The sequence below is a fragment of the Petromyzon marinus genome, chromosome 13, assembly GCF_048934315.1.
Source record: "Petromyzon marinus isolate PM22_M1 ecotype Great Lakes invasive population chromosome 13, UKy_Petmar_22M1.pri1.0, whole genome shotgun sequence".
NCBI classification, from domain to species: domain Eukaryota; kingdom Metazoa; phylum Chordata; class Hyperoartia; order Petromyzontiformes; family Petromyzontidae; genus Petromyzon; species Petromyzon marinus.
In genome coordinates, this window is record NC_133679.1 from 14,994,367 (window position 1) to 15,014,180 (window position 19,814).

The following is a 19,814-nucleotide window of genomic DNA, read 5'->3' on the forward strand; positions in this document are numbered from 1 at the left end:
TGTCAAGTGGACAGCTCTGAGACAGCCGGGATTATATACAGGGCAGGGGGGGGTGGCTGAGTTAAGCCGCCTTTTGTTATGCTGCAGGGGGTTCGGGGGGAGAGATACACGAGTACACGCAACCCACTGAGAGCAATGGCAATGGCTGTACAATTATAAGGCAGCTAACGTTTGACTTGATTTATAACATCTTTCCAATGGTTGCTCAATTTGAAACCATCCTCTCGGTTGAAGTTTCGTCTGTGTTTGTATATCTGGATGGCCTCATGGACAAATCTCTGGTAATAACAAAGAGGTTTGCAGAGAACTTTGGTATCAGAGAAAACAATGTCATGAGAACCCGCTGTGTTGAAACAATGGTCAGCCACGGCCGAATAATTCGTTCTGCCGTGTTTCAAATCTGATTTGTGCTCGCGGATTCGGTCAAAAATGTCGTTTCGTCTCCCCGATATAGCAGTCAGCGCAGGTACAACTCAATTTGTAAACACCGGGGTACTGTAAGTCAGGAATGAAATACTTTACGGATGGGATCAGATCACGGATTTTGTGTACTGTATTGAACCGGACCTGGATCTTGTTTGTTTAGAATTTTGGAAATCTTTTTAGTAACGCCTGCTATGTATGGTAACGTGATGATTTTGACCGGAGTATCAGGTGGTTGTTTCTGTATGGTGGGAGAAACAGCTTGGCGGATGGTACGGTCAGAGTATCCGTTCATCTTGAGGGCCAGATGTACACGTTTTAATTCACTGGCCAGGTGGTGTTGGTCAGAAATGCAATGAGCCCTATGGTATAATGTTTTGATTAGAGAGTTCTTTTGAGTCGGGTGGTGGTGGGAATCAGGCTTCAAGTAGGAGTCTGTGTGGGTGGACTTCCTGTAAACAGAATGTCCCAATGAGCCATCAGTCCTCCTATCAAACAAAACATCCAAGAATGGCAGCTTGCCATGTTTCTCCACTTCCATGGTGAATTTGATGGATGGGTGTCTGGAATTAATGTGGTCTAGGAAATGGTTCAATGCTGGGAGGCCATGTGGCCAAATGACGAAAGTGTCATCCACATAACTCTTCCACATAGGGAAGGGCGAAGGGTGGATGTCTGGATGGCGTCTGATTCAAATTTCTCCATGAAAACATTCGCTATCACTGGTAACAAGGGGGAGCCCATAGGGGTACCCTCATTTTGTTTGTAGAAGGTACCATTCCAGTGCCTAACCAGCGCAGGGACATCAGGGTTCAGTCCATGTTGGACCAAGTCTTCAATTATAAGCTGCCTTATAATTGTACAGCCATTGCCATTGCTCTCAGTGGGTTGCATAACTCGTGTATCTCTTCTCCCGAACCCCCTATAGCATCAACCATTGAAAAGATGTTATGAACCAAGTCAAAGTTTGGCTGCCTTATAATTATACAGCCATTTCCATTGCTTTCAGTGGGTTGCGTGTACTCGTGTATCTCTCCCCCCGAACCCCCTGCAGCATAACAAAAGGCGGCTTAACTCAGCCCTCCCCCCCCACCCACGTCCCTTCTTGGCTCCTCCCCCCCCCCTCTGACCTGTATATAATCCCGGCTGTCTCAGCTGCCCACTTGACACAGATATTCTGCTGTGACCGTTCCACCTGAAGACGGAAGCTTGTGTTGCCTCCGAAACGTCGTGATTTAATTTAGTTCTTTTATTTTACCTACGTGATTTTACCGAAAAAAACCAAAGAGTATGAATCCTTGCAGTCACGAAAACTTCAAATCTAGAATACCTTTGTGTGTTTATATATACAGACAGATATGCGAAGAGAGGCGTAGAATCGTATTAATGTCATTCCCTGGCTTGTTATTCGTCGACTACTAACAACACGAGAGCAGTCGTGCGTCGTTCACTCCCGTTTATTTTGTAAGAGTACAGCAGCGTGTACACAATGTAACTGTCAATGTTTCACGAGTGTAATGTACAGGCAAGGGTTGCAGGGCAGCAGCATGAGCAGCGCGAGATGCACGGGCCCGGGGCAGACAATCACAGCCACTGTGGATCCACTGCTGGATGAAGGCGCCCCCCCCTCCCCACACGCCTCGCGGGTCGTGGGGGGTGGGGGGTGTTAATACCTCACCATGCTGGTCAGTTCGGTGTTGTAAAGCAAGGGGCTGGCTGGTGGGGGTGGGAGGAGGCTCAGAACGAGTTTTGATATCGCTGTAACTCGAACTCGGCCGATCGAGGTCACAGTGCATTTTGCTCACCGTTGCACCATCGCTCCATCCTACAGCATAAAGTTAAATTGTGCCAAATGCCAGCATATGCGCTGTGAGAGGTGGCGATGGCTTGGCGAGGCCTTCATCCAGCAGCGGATTGATCATCGCCGATTATAACAATTTCAACTTGTAACGCACCGCACACCATTTGCTCACTCTCGAAAACACAGAACGCCGCGGAGAAACGAGGAACCAAAAGAGAGAAGGCAGCGAGTCGGTGGTCTTCTACCTAATTATGGTGTTAACAGCCAATTAATGAGTGTCTGCAAGTGGGAGGAAACTGGAGTATCCGGAGGCAACATATGCCAACGAGGGGGCAACGCTCTTATCCAATAAAGACGGAACATTTTTCCCCATTTTTCTGTACGACCTTCGCCTGGCGAGCCAGGGCATCGCTCCTCCTCAACACCCAAAGGGAGTTTCACAACATGTGTGTGATTCACCAACCCTCGCCTCCAGTGTTGGATTACAGGCGTCCATAGCCGACCGCCGCATGACCAAATGTGTTATCCGCTGGTGGACGTTTGGTAGCAAATTAAATAAGACAAATGTCTCTGTCGTAAATACACACTGCTCCAAAAACCTGGGGGCCTTCTAAAACACTTCCTGCAACAGATGAATCGGCAGATGAATCCTGAACCGGTATTGCCCTTTTGAGTCTCATCAGGTAGAGCACCTGAATCCTAACCGGAGTATGCCCTGCTGATGATATTCAGAGGCGACACCAGCGTAGATTGATTTTAATAACGCCAAGAGGCTGATGAACTCGCATCTTACATTGTTTTTTTATGCTCGTGAAGCAGACCCTTCCACGCATCTTGAATAAGGTTCCAAAAAATGAAATCACGGCCCATGGGTCACAGGAGGCCTACCACTTCTAAATGGCCGCACCAATTGGGTACCAGATGGGACGGTAACATTTTGGCCTGGCAAGATCGCGTGTCCAATTGTAGGGATACGCTCGGTCAAGAGTCGCTCTTGCAAATTAAACTTCTCTTGGTCTCTCGAGTTCTCACCTGCTTAAACAAAATTAAAATAAACTTGAATTGTCACTGCAAGGGCCTCCTGCGGTGACAAGAAGCTGAGGTGTGTGTGTGGGCGTGTTGTGGTTGCCTGCCAAAGGTAACGTGAACAGCGTATTCCGCCCTCAAGAAGGAACAAAGCTCACCCACCAGTTGTTTATAAGCAAAATGCACTTGTTAGGATGAACAATTGCACGTGGATTATATACAAACTCAATGATGCTTCACGTGGGATCAGATTCCATACAGATATTATTAAAACATGGGAATCAAACACCACCTGGCTTGTGAGCATACACTCCCGATTCCGTGGGTGCCCTGGCATGATGCCACGCTACCGAAATTAAGTGTGACATGAAGGGTCATTGCCCAGAACATCACCTATGATATATTTTTAAATATATTTTTTCCCTTAAAAGGGCCAGTATTATTGATTCTATTTTGAGTTTTTTTGTTTAGTGGTAGGCGAATGGTTTTCAAACCATGTCACCGCATACTGATTCTCATTGAAAATCACATCAAATATCCAACTCTCACCAAAGTATTTTACAAGGCAGTACGATTCACGTATTTTACATCCTTGTGCAGTAAACGGTCAAACGTGCAGCCCTGCGATTGCGTGATTGCACCCGTGCTGGTAGAGGGCATCCTACCAAGTACAGGAGTTTAAAAAAAACCTAAAGACTGGCAGCGTGCAAGTCAGATCGGTCCGGTTGGGAAGAGCGTCATTTTGTGAACACTATGGAGATGACTGAACGGATCTGTGTGGCAAAGCGTGGAAAACTGCAGTGTAAATAAACACAAAGCTCCCCCCCCCCCCCAGCCAGTTCGATAAACATGCGACATGCACCGCAGAGGGCACGCGACACGCAAGCACAGGCGTACGCACAAACACACACCCCGCAACCTGGCAAGTGGGAACGCTGCACACACACAGACAGCCCCCTCCCCATCGCCACTCCAGCTCGATATTACAGCCCCTGCACCCTCTCCACCCACAGCACGGAGCTTGGGATGGGACCCAGGACTTAATTTTTCACCGAATATATTTTCCCAGGTCGCTGGGAGTATGGAGCAGGTGGTACATGACTGACTAGTAGTGGTAGCCACAATCATAGTGAGAAGTATCCTGGATGTGGGGTGTCGGGTGTAGAAATATCTTCTGGGTCGCTGACCCCAACAGACACGGCTGAAACTACTTAGGCCCCCATGCACGAGCACGATATATCGCCAGGAGCCATGATGAACGAGGGCAATTTTAGGGCAACCGTAGCCAGCAACTGTCATGGGAAAAAAGATTTCTGAGCGACTGCGGCGGCCTGGCACAGGCAGCGGTATCAAGTGGCAGGATCGTGTCTGGCCAATCTTGCTGAAAAGTACGTTCGACGAACAGTGATTGGTCGAGAGCAGCACACAACCTTGGGCAGGGAGACCTTTGTCTGTGAAGTCAGTGGAAGCTGCCGTCTTTGTTGCGCATTTGTGGGAGCAGCGATCGAATCTATCTCGGTGCGTCAACTGCTGTCAACAACTACCGATGACACATCACGCTAATCTGCTCCAGCCCCATTACGGCCTTGACAGATGGGAAACAATAAATAAGTGGGCTGGGGGCAAGGGGGTCGGGGTCACGGTTAGACTTGAAATTGGGCGAGCATATTGGGCGAGGTCAGGGTTAGGTGATCACGGGGTTGGGTAACGTCTATGTTTGGGCTCCTCAGCATGCCTCTGCAGCATTAGGTAAATACTGCACGCTCAGTAGATTCTTCGGCCAGACCAGCTCTGATGAAGGAACCACGTCTCGGGCTGGATGGCTACTCTCACAATAAATACATCCTTCAATACGTAAAAAAATACGTCAATGTAGGAGACAAAGCTAAAGAGTAAATGTTGTGGAATGTAGTCAGATTAAACACTCAGAACACTGTGCACACGCACACACATGCACACACACACAAAGATTCCTCAACAGACTATAGAGGTAAATGCTGTTAGCAAGCACCTATGAATGACGGCACAGCACACGAGGTGGTGGTGTTGTCTTCACCATGCCTGGCCGCCTTTGTCTCCCCAAATATAGATTTTTACTCACCGCATAAAGTACTCATTTTTAAGGCCGAGTCGACCTCGGGGAGGCCAGGACTGATTCAGATATTCGTCACTGGTGTTGGCTGTAAGAATTGATCTCGGATCGCTAACCGCTGTGCCACCGCTCTCCACACACACACACACACAACAGCCGCCACACACACACACATGCACACACGTGCACACACATGCACAAATACAGCAGCAGCACCGCACGCAAGGCATGGGGCTGCATCACATTATTGCTCAACATCGGCCAGAATTGCAGGCCAACTGACCTTTTCATCTGCACAAAGGCAATAAAATGAAGTGGTAAACAAAAAAAAAGTATCTATATGTCGTCGCAGCACGAGCGCGCTTGTGAAGGTGCGAGCACGCACATGCGCAAGCCCATGACCAAGGTGAGAGGGGGGGCAGCCCAGAACTTGGGGCAAGAAGAGGCGCCGTCGCCATTGCCATCCCGGACGGCTGCTGGAACCCTGACCGGATTGTTCGGCGCTAGAGCTCGCTAAATTGTTGCCGCGGTAACCGGAGACAAGACCCGTGATGGACCGCGTAGGGTCTCCCCTCAGGGGGAGCGAGGCCGCGCGGGGGCCAGCGTGCCGCTCGATTTTGCGATTGTTCGCTCGTCGCCATGACGACCGCAGTCCCCGGTTCATCACCATCACTGTCGCCATGACGACCGTCACCACCGTGACAACCATCACCCCGGTCGTCACCGTCACCACGATGACCGCCGTCCCCGGTCGTGGCGGCCAGCACAGCTGCCCGACCCTCCGCGGTTACTGCACGGTGCACGAGCTGCAGCAGCACATGCAGGCTTGGCCGACGGGTCGCGGCGGGATGAGGTCCAGGTCCTCATCGTCCGGAACCTCGTCGAGCCGGTACCCGTCCTTCAGCAGCTGCCGGCTCAGGTCAGGGTTGATCTGAGCGGGAATGAGAGTAGACGGGAAATCGTTACGAGAACTGAAATTTTTGGACGGCAGTTCTCACAGCGCCCCCCCCTAACCCCACCCTGCCATGGTCGCTCTCAATCTCTTCGCACCATTTGGGGTGGCGAGGACTGCAGTTGGGAAACACGGTTCCATGTATATTGCTGCGTAAAAAGCAACTCATAATAGCCTCAATTTTATAACATGCTGCCACTGCCGCCACTGCCGCCACCGAGTAGTTGCTAGTTAACGAAGAGCGAGAGAGAGAAAACGACTCGGAGGTGCGAGGAAGAACCACAGACAAGCGGGAAGATGGCAACAGCCATGCAGTGAGCCAGTGCCAAATTCCTGCCCCCCCCAACCCCCAAGCTCTGTAGTCCTCTGTATATGAAGGTGTTATCCGATTAATGAATGTTTACATGTGGGAGAACACCAGAGCACACGCAGAAAACCCAAGCGTGTGCAAGGGGGCAACGCTCTATCTCGCACAAATGGAACAGGTGCTGGACTTTTTCTGGCAAGCCAGGGTATACCATCTCCTTGACGGCCATAAGAAGGGTGTTTCACAACATTTGCGCAATCCACCAAACCTGTCCCGCCTCCACAGTGCTGGATTTCGTAGCAGTAGGGCACAACGTTGGTGCTGTTTTGAATCCCAATTGAGTGACTTGCAGGTAATCATATTTTCAACATGGGGATGTTTTGGACAATACCAGTTTTTTAAGCTATGGGACGAAACCCAAGAACATGGAGGAAACCCATGCAGAACAGGGGCACAACATACAAATTCCGCACACTCGCTCGCACTCATTCACACACTACGGAACAGAGGGAGAACAGAGGGAAAACATACAAACTCCACATTCACTCACTGTGAATGACTAAGAGGTAGAACATACAAATTCCACACACTCACTCACACTCATTCACACACTACAGAACAGAGGGAGAACAAACAAACTCTACACAGGAAGGCGCCCGAGTCGGGAATTGAACCCAAACATTTCTCGCTGCAAGGGGCTACGAATGTCATCACTGAGGTGCTACCACCCTGCTGTGGCCTCTGTTTGGGCCGCTCGAGCAAACGAGCCTGCCCACGCAAACCGCATCTCCGATTAGCACGGTCGGCTACGTATGGTGCGGAAGAAGTTCAACGGACATACACACACACACCGCCGAGTGCGGCAATCCCGGTCTCACCTCTGACGAGGAGTACCCCGACGAGTGCTGCGACATGTCCAGCTCCTCCTCACTGCGGGGGCACACGGGCGCCAGCGTCAGCGCAATGAGGACGTTTGACCGTAGGAACATGGCATTGAACTGGTGGGGGTGCGGGGGGTGACAGTCGCAGGCCACCCAACCAATTCACTTCGAATGGCCATGATCTTGGAAGTTAACAATCATTTCAACTTGTAACACTACACCACCGCTGCAAGGTGTTTGCTTGCTCTCGACTTAGAGGCTCGAGGAAGCACGGGCAGCCGGGAAGGAAGCCAGGCAGTGAGCCGGTGCCAAATCCTCCCCCCCCCCACCCAAGCTCTACAATCCTCTGTCGATCAATTAAGTTGTTAGCAGCAAATTAATGAGTGGGAAGAGAGTTTCACTACACCCGTGTACTATCCCACCAACCCTCGCTGCTGCCTCCACAGCGCTGGATCACAGGCAACCACGTGCAGCGTAGCCACCACCTCCCAACTATGATAAGCATGGTTGAGCCTGGTTTAGTAATTCGATGGGCGAGCGCAAACCAGGATTATCCAGGTGAGTATTGTAAGTGTGGAAGTGAGACGGGGCCGGCCGTAGATGACGGTGCTGAGTGCGGCCCCCCCTTCGCCTGCCCGGCAGCGACGACGGCGCCCCATGTGATCTGACGCGTGCCCCGTGCGTGCCCACCTGTCGGAGTCGAACTGCACAAGCGGCCGGTGGTCGGCGCTCTGCCCCACGGCCTCGTAGCCCTTGTTGGGAACCAGCAGCCTAGCAGCGTCACCAGACAGTTACCACAGCATCAAGCAGACGGTTCCATCAGCATCGTACGCACGGCTCCATCAGCATCGTACGCACGGCTCCATCAGCATCGTACGCACGGCTCCATCAGCATCGTACGCACGGCTCTATCACCACTCCGTCTATTCCATTATTTCACGCATGACTTCATAATTCACGCACCTTTTTGCCAATATCACTTTCATTACTCCAATATAAATGTCACACCAGCAGCACAAACACATTGCCCTGTACTCAACGCTTGGCCAGTGCGGCGAGCTCAGTGTGATGGTGGGTGCAGTAGTGCAATTAAGTGGTGGCGCTGTGGTGAATTGGTGTTGTGGCGGTGGTGTAGTGGTGCTGGTGCGGTGGTCCAGTGTGGTGGTGCAGAACGTCGATGGTGGTGCAGTGCTGATGTGTTGGTGCATTTATGTGGTGGCGATGCAGTATGGTGGTGGTGGTAGTGTGGTGGTGGTAGTGGTGATGGTAAAGGCGGTGGTGGTAGTGGTTGTGGTACTCACCGTGCGCGGGACAAGACGGAGCGGCTGTTTGGCGAGCGGCGCACGGGCGTCTTCCCGGCCGTGCCGTTGCGTCCTTCGGTCCTCCGGACTCCCTCCCTCTGACGCTCTGCGAAGACAAAGATGGCACACGAGGGGATGGAAGAGTGGCCAGAACCACACCCCCAGGGCATCTTTGTCTCCCGACTGCTGATGTTTAAACACTGCACAAGGTATTCATTTAAGGCTGAGCCGTCCTTAGGGAGGCTCCGGGACCAGTTCAGGTAATCGTCGCCGATGTGGTTAGTGTGACGGTCTGGCCATTCCACCATCGCTCTGCGCACACACACGCACGTACTGTCACACGCGTACACACATGTGCTAACGATGACACACACCTGCGCAAGCATGCACACATGCATGCACGCGTGTCCACATACTGACACGCGCACACACTAACACATGCACGCACATGCACACGGACACGCCCATCAAAACCCGCACTTCTGCTGTGCATGCAAATGAGCCACCGCTCTCTCCCAGGCGCCCACCAGTGTTACACGTGGCAATTTGCACAAACAAGTCAAACGCAAGCTTGTGCAACTTGGCCAACAGTTTCTAGAACAGCAAGGGGTCCACGGACCCAGCTGTGCAGAAGTTGGGAGTCCTCTTGTCGCCTCGCAAGTGATTTATACATTTCCAGATTTTAGAAAAATGAGGACACTCCTGAAAAGAGGCAGCTTTATGTCCGGAGAGAGTTTCCTGGGTAAATATATGACACTGAAAGACAAAGGGTCTCACCCATCCCCGGGTCTACTAATAAATTAAAGCCACAATCAATGCCCACGCACAATGGACTCAAGATTATAAACGTCCTTGATGCAGCAGTTAGATGTGCAAACGTGCAGGACAAATGCTGACCAGCTGGCATTCCCCCTGGCCACTGTGACATGGAGTAGCTACTGTTTGCTTTGTGAGATTTAGGGATGCAATCATTCACCCCACATCTGTACATCTAAATCAGCTCAAGCCTCTTGCAATCACATGCCTTCTGTGCGACCACCCCCGAGTCTCGAATCAAACAGCAGAAGTCTGAATCATGGCAATTAATGGAATCAGAGGGGAAATAAATCATCATATGCCAAGACTGAATGATGAAGACCTCATTGCAGTTGCCCTTGCCCGAAAGATTGGTAATTCACCACCATCGGTATCAGTAAGCCACCGGGGTGCCGCGGTGGCGAGATTTTAAATACCTCTCCTGGTATGCAGGAGCTCGTGAGTTCGATCCCGACCGTGTGACGTCTGTATATTTGGAGGCTGCATGTTTTCTTTATGGTTGCATGGATTTTATCCGGTTTGCCTCGACATTGAGAAACATGCATTTCGAGTATTTGGCTGCAATACATTTCCACGTAATAAGCCAGTTCGTTGAGTTTTCACTTGTGGCTAGGTCACTTCTCAAAAATAGCTAAATAGCTCAGTGGGTCTTATCTGGTAAAATTAAAATAGTAGTTGTAGAGTATAGTGCTGATCAGACACTATGCCGATACTGGTCCAGGATTTTGCCTGTATTGAAAGAGTGCTGCTGCAATTATGCACTCCCAAAAGGCTGTGGGGCTGGTGGCTTGTGTAAGAATTTTTATGTGGAGACGATTTTTGAGAGACAACTATCGGTTTGTTTATTATGTCATTGAAGATGCAGGTCACTGGGTGCCGGAGTCCCTGCACCATTTAATCCAACAGAAAATCACAAAACACCGAAACAAAGCAACTTCCCTAATCGTGGCACTTTTTCAAAACCCGAATACAACATCCCAAACAATACACCTCCAGAAAGTGTGGACACGTAGCTACACAGTGGAATCTCATAATTGTGTCCACTGAGACTTGTGCAGCTTTTTCCGTGAATTATTAACCAATGTTTAATGATTGCCAACATAAAAAAGGCTCAGCCACCTGCCACCCACCCTCGTGCCACGTGGGGGTGAGCTGCGAGTGAGGCCATGGCCACTGAAGGGTTGCGTAACCCCCGCTCTCACTTGGCTCCAAGTGTCCCCCCCCCCCCCCCCCGCATTTATATAAAAACACAGCCACGGTGGCTATCCTTTTCATCTGATCATTTGAGCGCCCTTTGTCAATCCACTGTTGGATGGTCTATCCACCGTTGCGTTGGGAATGGGGGTTTTGTTTCATCGCATCTCACAGAGCTGGACCATGCGAGTCGGTGAAGCGGCGAGGGGAGGGATGGTGGGTCACAGTGGCTGAGAATCGAACTCAGGTGGCCGAGATCGTAGCACAATGCGCGAACCGCTGCACCACCGCTCCACACTATTTCTGCGTATAAGTTCATTACAAATACAAAATGTCATGCTGCTGGTATCATATTGTTGTTGAAGGAGTAACTTAAAATAGTAACTCTTACAGAAGCAGTGAGACATTGCCTCGTGTTGGAGAATGGCATCTGGAAGCTAATGCCACAGAATTACTGCCGAGGTCACTAACATTGTTTCTCATCTGCACGAGGTGGTGACTCTTTCTCACAATCCAAAAACACATTGTTCTCAAAGCAGGAACAGGTTGAAGACACAGGTCTCCTTCCAGATTTACTTTATTCCAAATTTGTATTCCAATTGCATCATCAGCATCACTTCAAGGGGCAAAGGAACCGTCCATTCGGACCTCTTTCAGCAACCAGTGCAACACGCGATGTCATTGACGTCCGAAAGTATAAGAAGCATTTCTGAAGGGGGCTTCAATGGGTTTCTGATCCACACTTGTGGAACACCTCTTATATTTCCTGCAAATATTTTCCCTTGCATGTCGATCGAACCAAACACGTTTTAATCCAGCGAGAAAACAAATCCTAACACGCAGTTTCTTAATGTGCTGGTTAACAGACTGAGACAATCAACTGGAAACTGTAAAGCCGGTTTAATCACAGGCAATTTGATCCAAGACTTAAGCAAAGCTTGTTCAAGCAGCAGAGAACCCCAGAGACCAGTACGAGTCTCATTTGCAAGTGACCCGGGTCACCAAATGGTAATTAAAAAAAATACGCCGACATAGGATATCTCGCGATGCCGGCTCGGTGTCTCAGCCACAGCCCCCTTGAGCACCCCGATTCTGTGCTCCTCGGTAGATCCGCTCGGCATCCAGGCGCTGATGAGGAGGGGGGCCACTCACGGATTTTGATTTGTAGTGGCGAGGGGCGGTAGTTCACGGAGAGGCCCAGCTTCTCCTTGCTCCTCCTCTCAGTGTCCTCTGCTTTCTGCAGCGGCAGGGTGGGAAAGGTCAGGCAGCCCGGGGGCATTTGTTTGACGAGGCCACGGTATAAAATGAAACCGAGAAAGGTGGAACCGGTCCACAGTTTTTCTGCGTCGACAAACGTCGGTGCTTCAGGCTAATAGACTCACCACGCACGTGTACACTCCACTGCTGGTTGAGGGCTTCCCTCACACCGTGCGGGTCGTGGGGGTTATTTGACCATACTTCACCACCGACTAACATAAACGTTACATTCTACTTTACGCCGAGACAGACCCGTGTACGTTTATAATAACCCACAAGACATCGCAGTGTATCATACATTTCACGTGAAAAGGCGTAAATGACAAAGTGACGCCGGTATAATTAGATTCAAGCGAGTGCGATGAGGTCTCTCGTTGCAGATGCCTGAATCATTTAGCGCTGAAATCATCATCACCACCACCATCATCGTAGTCCTTAATGTCCTCACTGTAATCAACTTCTTACAATCGCCGGCACCACCACAGCCGTCAGAAAGGGACCACGCTGGCAAGCTCGCCCCCCCCCCCCTCTTCCACGTCCCACAAGATTCCCCTCACCCAACTTTCCCATCTCCCCTCACTGCGGTGTCCCGGAGTTCGCCGTCCCTCCCTGCTTTCCCTATTCACTCCCGAATGCCCCAGCAATCCTGGGTTCTGCCACCACCTCTCGAGACGCAAGATTGCCCCTCCGTATGGTCAACTTCTTTCAAACCGTGCGCAGCCAGCCCTGATAAATGGGGGCTCGGGGGGAAAGGCAACAAACTGAACACAAAAAGCAGTTCGAAAGAAATGAGATTTCAATCGAGATTATTTAAAAGTGGATAGCTCCAGTGGCTTCCTCATATCGGAAGGAAGAGCGTTCCAGACGGCCGCAGGTCCCTCTAGATCCCTCTGTCCCCTCTGGACACCCTCACAGGCATCCCCGTCCCCTCTAGGTCCCCTCAGCGGGAATCGCGGGCCGGATCCCCTCACAAAGAGTGTCCCATCATATCCCTGCGTCACATGGAACCCTCTGGGTCCCCTCGCTCCCTCATGAGACTCCCCCCTCCAGTTCCACCCTCTCTCTCTCCCCTGTGTCCCAGCGGGTACCCTCAACGGAGTCTCTGCGTCCCCTCCGGATCCCCCACGTTCCTCCCGCGCGTCCTCCGCACCCCCTCTCGTTTCTGTTCGTCCCCCGATCCCCTCGAGGTCCCGCTCGAGGTCCCCTTACCGGGGGGGTCGCGGGGTCCCCGTGCCGACCCTGCTCCTCCATGGCCCACACTTCCGGTAGGTGCCGCGACGTGCGCGCGCTGCGTTTACATTTCCCAATGCGCACGCGCAAGCCCCGCGCACTCCCCCCGCCCCCCTCCCACCCACACAACGCTTTCCGATTGGATCGGAGGGGGCGACCGGCTGTGGCCAATTAGGGCGACGGCCACGGCACGGGTGACCAATGGGAAGCAAGCGCCGGCGCGCATCCGGACTGGGGAATCTAACGGCAGGGGAGCGGGCGCGGTTCTTCGGCTCCAGCCCCCTCCCAGGGCCGTGGCCGGCTCAGCGCACGACCCCAAATCTCGCGTTCTTTATACTAATAATTACTACTAAGCGATTGTAATTATAATTTCTGAATAATAATGACGCTGACGCGTAGTAATAATACTACTACTACACGAAGATGGTCGGCATGGCCCAGAGGAGACCGCCGTTTGAGATGCTTAGCGCTGTTGAGCAATCTACGCAGTCTACAGCGCCGTACCGCTTCCAAATCACTGAAACTTAACTGATTGCACCATCGTAAAGCACGCGTTAATTAAATGCAGCTATACGTTGGCCCAACGTTCCATGTTCCACCTCCGTGGCCAGTGTTGTCGACGAATATTTTTAATTGCGATATTCATGCTCGTGCTAAATCGCCAACGCGGTCTCGCCAACAGATGTGTAATTGCTATTATAAATATTATAATTATATTATAATTAACCCAAACTTTATTCGGCATTCTCACGTCAAATAAAACACCCCCCCGCCCCGCACGGCGCACAGAATAAACAGTACGTACACAACACACACGCCCCGCGCCTCTAGTCCATCATCATTATGATGGGATTACGAGCCGCGTCATCCTCCACACGCATTAAAGTGCCGCGTGTGCACTTCTATATGTCAGTCTTAAGTCTTGTGTCATCGTTGAGTAGTCAGTCCCGAGGGCTTCCTCCGCCACTCCCTTCCGCCCGTCGCTGCTCATTAACCCCCACCCACTCCGACGACGAACTTGCACGTGTACGTCGTCAGCTTTTCTTCCTATTCCGTTCCGATGACGTACCTGTACAACCGTCAAGACGAAACAGGGATAAAATAAAATAAATGTACCGGTACCGAGGCTCCCCACAAGGCGACGCGGGGAGGGCGTGTGCCAGTTTGGTGCCAGATGTCATAGAGTGTGGTTGTGTCGCTACAGTCCTCTGCGGTGAGTACAACGTATTTATAAACAACGGCTCTTCGCCCCTATGCACGCAATTAACGCCGAGTAACTTACGAGTTCGGAGATTCAGAGGTGAACGGGGCACCCACTAAATTAACTTGCAGACGTCTCTGAAGGGGAGGAGAGGGTTAGTAAAGACCCACTTCTGCTGCCTTGCCGGGTTTAATTACATCATTGACAGCTCCGGTGGCCGAGTGAGCAGTCGCCGATTCAAACACCGCGGTCGGCACCCCCCCGTCCCCCCCCCCCCGTGTCAACTTAATGTATTATATTATAAATTGCATAGTGTAGCGTGTAGTCATTTACACGTGAAGTGAGACATCACAGCGATCCAGTCCGCTGCTCCAGACGCTGGTCGTCTGGCTTGACCGACCCGAACGCGAAATGTAGTTGTTGCGCTGCATCTACCATCAGCCGTGCGAAAGAAGATGTATACAGCTATACATTATAATGGGACATTAAGGGGTTATTTATAAGGGCCCCCACAGGGGTTTGTTTGACCATACTTGACCGCGATAGTTCGGGGCGGATTGGAGAAGAGCTTACAAGGGTTCAGACATCGCACTTTAGCCGCTCTGAAAACTGCTTCGACCTACACGGGAGCTTCAATAACATCACAACAACATTAAATGGTGTAAGTTGTAAAAGTTATTACCAACTTTCCTTCCCGGCCCACGTGGTACCAAGTGGACCCCCACCCCCCGCCCCCCCCGGTTGCTAGGATACGGCCGCGTGGGGACGCCCCGAGGCCCAGCGCAGGCTTCCCTGACAACAACAACAGCAGCAGCAGCCACACAACTTCACACACACACATGCCGCTATTGTTTACTTTTTGTATTCATCTCTTAACAATCAATCTTACACACGCGCCGCTCGCCACGATATGCCCACCAAGGCGCAACAGAAAGTCAAGCAGGTAATGGTGGAGGGGGGGTGGTGGGTAGCCTGGCGCGGTTGGGTCCCGATAGGTCGGCCACGAGGGATAATTGCGAGAGAAGTAATTGGTAATTATTCGTATTGGCTGCTAAATTCGCCGGTTAATTAGTCATTGATTTGTATCGTGTATTGCCTAAATCTACGTTATTGTCTATACACGGGCACGGGGGGAGGTGTTGCCCCGCGGCAGTTTGGTCCGGATCGATTGAGCTATGGGGCTAAATAGCGGAATATAAAGTTAAAAGAATACCCCACGCGTTCAGCGTAATTAACCACTAAGTACGCGAGCCACTTTAAACCGCTATTGGTGACAACAGAGTGATATGGTGTGACCTCGTGATGGAATGAGTATTTGACCATTCTGCTGTGTCTAAACCGTGTCCACCCCATGTCTCCCCATGTCCACCCCATGTCCCACCGTGTCCACTCCGTGTCTCCCCATGTCCACCCCATGTCCCACCGTGTCCACTCCGTGTCTCCCCATGTCCACCCCGTGTCTCCCCATGTCCACCCCGTGTCTCCCCATGCCCACCCCGTGTCTCCCCATGTCCACCCCGTGTCTCCCCATGTCCACCCCGTGTCTCCCCATGTCCACCCCGTGTCTCCCCATGTCCACCCCGTGTCTCTCCATGTCCACCCCGTGTCTCCCCATGTCCACCCCGTGTCTCCTCATGTCCACCCCGTGATTCCCCATGTCCACCCCGTGTCTCCCCATGTCCACCCCGTGTCTCCCCATGTCTCCCCATGTCCACCCCGTGTCTCCCCATGTCCACCCCATCTCTCCCAATGTCCACCCCGTGTCTCCCCATGTCCACCCCGTGTCTCTCCATGTCCACCCCGTGTCCCACCGTGTCCACCCCGTGTCTCCCCATGTCCACCCCGTGTCTCCCCATGTCCACCTCGTGTCTCCCCATGTCCACCCCGTGTCCCTCCATGTCCACCCCATGTCTCCCCATGTCCACCCCGTGTCTCCCCATGTCCACCCCGTGTCTCCCCATGTCCACCCCGTGTCTCCTCATGTCCACCCCGTGTCTCCCCATGTCCACCCCGTGTCTCCCCATGTCCACCCCGTGTCTCCCCATGTCCACCCCGTGTCTCCCAATGTCCACCCCGTGTCTCCCCATGTCCACCCCGTGTCTCTCCATGTCCACCCCGTGTCCCACCGTGTCCACCCCGTGTCTCCCCATGTCCACCCCGTGTCTCCCCATGTCCACCTCGTGTCTCCCCATGTCCACCCCGTGTCCCTCCATGTCCACCCAATGTCTCCCCATGTCCACCCCGTGTCTCCCCATGTCCACCCCGTGTCTCCCCATGTCCACCCCGTGTCTCCTCATGTCCACCCCGTGTCTCCCCATGTCCACCCCGTGTCTCCCCATGTCCACCCCGTGTCTCCCCATGTCCACCCCGTGTCTCCCCATGTCCACCCCGTGTCTCCCCATGTCCACCCCGTGTCTCCCCATGTCCACCCCGTGTCTCCTCATGTCCACCCCATGTCTCCCCATGTCTACCCCGTGTCTCCCCATGTCCACCCCGTGTCTCCCCATGTCCACCCCATCTCTTCCTATGTCCACCCCGTGTCTCCCCATGTCCACCCCGTGTCTCCCCATGCCCACCCCGTGTCTCCCCATGTCCACCCCGTGTCTCCCCATGTCCACCCCGTGTCTCCCAATGTCCACCCCATCTCTCCCAATGTCCACCCCGTGTCTCCCCATGTCCACCCCGTGTCTCCCCATGTCCACCCCGTGTCTCCCCATGTCCACCCCGTGTCTCCTCATGTCCACCCCGTGATTCCCCATGTCCACCCCGTGTCTCCTCATGTCCACCCCATGTTTCCCCATGTCCACCCCGTGTCTCCCCATGTCCACCCCGTGTCTCCCCATGTCTCCCCATGTCCACCCCGTGTCTCCCCATGTCCACCCCGTGTCTCCCCATGTCCACCCCATCTCTCCCAATGTCCACCCCGTGTCTCCCCATGTCCACCCCGTGTCTCTCCATGTCCACCCCGTGTCCCACCGTGTCCACCCCGTGTCTCCCCATGTCCACCCCGTGTCTCCCCATGTCCACCTCGTGTCTCCCCATGTGCACCCCGTGTCCCTCCATGTCCACGCCATGTCTCCCCATGTCCACCCCGTGTCTCCCCATGTCCACCCCGTGTCTCCCCATGTCCACCCCGTGTCTCCTCATGTCCACCCCGTGTCTCCCCATGTCCACCCCGTGTCTCCCCATGTCCACCCCGTGTCTCCCCATGTCCACCCCGTGTCTCCCCATGTCCACCCCGTGTCTCCCCATGTCCACCCCGTGTCTCCTCATGTCCACCCCATGTCTCCCCATGTCTACCCCGTGTCTCCCCATGTCCACCCCGTGTCTCCCCATGTCCACCCCATCTCTCCCTATGTCCACCCCGTGTCTCCCCATGTCCACCCCGTGTCTCCCCATGTCCACCCCGTGTCTCCCCATGTCCACCCCGTGTCTCCCCATGTCCACCCCATGTCCCACCGTGTCCACTCCGTGTCTCCCCATGTCCACCCCGTGTCTCCCCATGTCCACCCCGTGTCTCCCCATGCCCACCCCGTGTCTCCCCATGTCCACCCCGTGTCTCCCCATGTCCACCCCGTGTCTCCCCATGTCCACCCCGTGTCTCCCCATGTCCACCCCGTGTCTCTCCATGTCCACCCCGTGTCTCCCCATGTCCACCCCGTGTCTCCTCATGTCCACCCCGTGATTCCCCATGTCCACCCCGTGTCTCCTCATGTCCACCCCATGTTTCCCCATGTCCACCCCGTGTCTCCCCATGTCCACCCCGTGTCTCCCCATGTCTCCCCATGTCCACCCCGTGTCTCCCCATGTCCACCCCGTGTCTCCCCATGTCCACCCCATCTCTCCCAATGTCCACCCCGTGTCTCCCCATGTCCACCCCGTGTCTCTCCATGTCCACCCCGTGTCCCACCGTGTCCACCCCGTGTCTCCCCATGTCCACCCCGTGTCTCCCCATGTCCACCTCGTGTCTCCCCATGTCCACCCCGTGTCCCTCCATGTCCACCCCATGTCTCCCCATGTCCACCCCGTGTCTCCCCATGTCCACCCCGTGTCTCCCCATGTCCATCCCGTGTCTCCTCATGTCCACCCCGTGTCTCCCCATGTCCACCCCGTGTCTCCCCATGTCCACCCCGTGTCTCCCCATGTCCACCCCGTGTCTCCCCATGTCCACCCCGTGTCTCCCCATGTCCACCCCGTGTCTCCTCATGTCCACCCCATGTCTCCCCATGTCTACCCCGTGTCTCCCCATGTCCACCCCGTGTCTCCCCATGTCCACCCCATCTCTCCCTATGTCCACCCCGTGTCTCCCCATGTCCACCCCGTGTCTCCCCATGTCCACCCCGTGTCTCCCCATGTCCACCCCGTGTCTCCCCATGTCCACCCCGTGTCTCCCCATGTCCACCCCGTGTCTCCCCATGTCCACCCCGTGTCTCCCCATGCCCACCCCGTGTCCCACCGTGTCAACCCCATGTCTCCCCGTGTCCACTCCGTGTCTTCCCATGTCCACTCCGTGTGTCCCCGCGTCTACCCCGTCTCCCCATGTCCACCCCGTGTCCCACTGTCAACCCCATGTCTCCCCGTGTCCACCCCGTGTCTCCCCGTATCTACCCCGTATCCCACCGTGTCCACACCGTGTATCCCCGTCTCCAATCCGTGTCTACCCATGTCCACCCCATGTCCCACCATATGCCACATCCAACTCTGTCCCCTCTCTTTCCCGTGCCCCCGTATCCCACCGTGCCCACCCCATGCCCTGCCCGTGTCGTGTTGTCTCTATGTCCCCTTTATCCCCCTGTCTACCGTCCGTCTTGTGTTGTCTCTGTGTCTTTTCTTGACGATAGGGGGGCCCTGTAGTCAAGGCCCCGAGCAAGCAGGGAAAATCCAAGAAATCCAAGGTACAGTACAGACACCTATCAAAACAACAACACTCAACAACAATGATCATTCATTTACACAGCCTTACACTCTAAAATGCAGTTATCTAGTAGGTCGACGTTTCAGGCAATGGCCTTTCGTCAGAGCACAGAGAGGACAAGTTTATTTACTCAAATTTTACTGTAGACAAAACATGACACTCTGGTGCCTTTGGAAAACTGGGACATTTTAATAGTTAATGCTTCCAGCGTTCAGAACAACATTTATTGTAAGAATTGACTCCCTAATCCTTGAACTGCTGACCCTCCAGGACGAGGAAGAAGGCACGGAGATGGGGGATGGAGATGACTGGGTGCAGCCACGGACCCTCGTGAAGCCTGAAGACCAGCTGGAGCTCACGGAAGCTGTGAGGGCCATGCACTCACTCATTCTAACATCTCCTTGCACTCAATGTTATT

The 19,814-nt window shown here is 53.4% G+C and overlaps 2 protein-coding genes across 3 annotated transcripts in view; one reads left to right on the forward strand and one right to left on the reverse strand.

Moving 5' to 3' along the window:
* Positions 1 to 1,865: 1,865 nt before the first annotated feature.
* LOC116942109 (protein FAM219A-like) lies at positions 1,866 to 13,372 on the reverse strand. The gene is made up of 6 exons (XM_032953694.2): positions 13,260 to 13,372; positions 11,946 to 12,030; positions 8,784 to 8,889; positions 8,173 to 8,253; positions 7,480 to 7,531; positions 1,866 to 6,273 (listed from the first exon to the last, which is right to left on the reverse strand). The coding sequence occupies exons 1-6, from the start codon at positions 13,299 to 13,301 to the stop codon at positions 6,130 to 6,132; spliced, it is 510 nt and encodes a 169-aa protein (XP_032809585.1). The 5' UTR covers positions 13,302 to 13,372; the 3' UTR covers positions 1,866 to 6,129.
* An 809-nt stretch (positions 13,373 to 14,181) lies between these two features.
* DNAI1 (dynein axonemal intermediate chain 1) overlaps positions 14,182 to 19,814 on the forward strand; it is a 36,574-nt gene continuing 30,941 nt past the window's right edge. Inside the window, exons 1-3 of one of the 2 annotated variants that reach the window (XM_076066723.1) lie at positions 14,182 to 14,493; positions 19,323 to 19,376; positions 19,667 to 19,762. In XM_076066723.1, the coding sequence (XP_075922838.1) occupies positions 19,688 to 19,762 (75 nt within the window). In that variant the 5' untranslated portion in view covers positions 14,182 to 14,493; positions 19,323 to 19,376; positions 19,667 to 19,687. Of the gene's footprint in view, positions 14,494 to 15,210; positions 15,425 to 19,322; positions 19,377 to 19,666; positions 19,763 to 19,814 lie in introns of those variants that run through there. The other variant, XM_076066722.1, reaches the window with a different exon arrangement.

What these genes read in the sequence shown, in the direction of transcription:
- LOC116942109 (XM_032953694.2), bottom strand. Translation starts at nt 13,301, where the DNA reads ATGGAGGAGCAGGGTCGGCACGGGGACCCCGCGACCCCCCCG. An exon ending in TCCGTCTTGTCCCGCGCACG is followed by an intron (nt 8,254 to 8,783) that starts GTGAGTACCACA and finishes TGACGCTGCTAG; the next exon opens with GCTGCTGGTTCCCAACAAGG. An exon ending in GTGCAGTTCGACTCCGACAG is followed by an intron (nt 7,532 to 8,172) that starts GTGGGCACGCAC and finishes GTGCCCCCGCAG; the next exon opens with TGAGGAGGAGCTGGACATGT.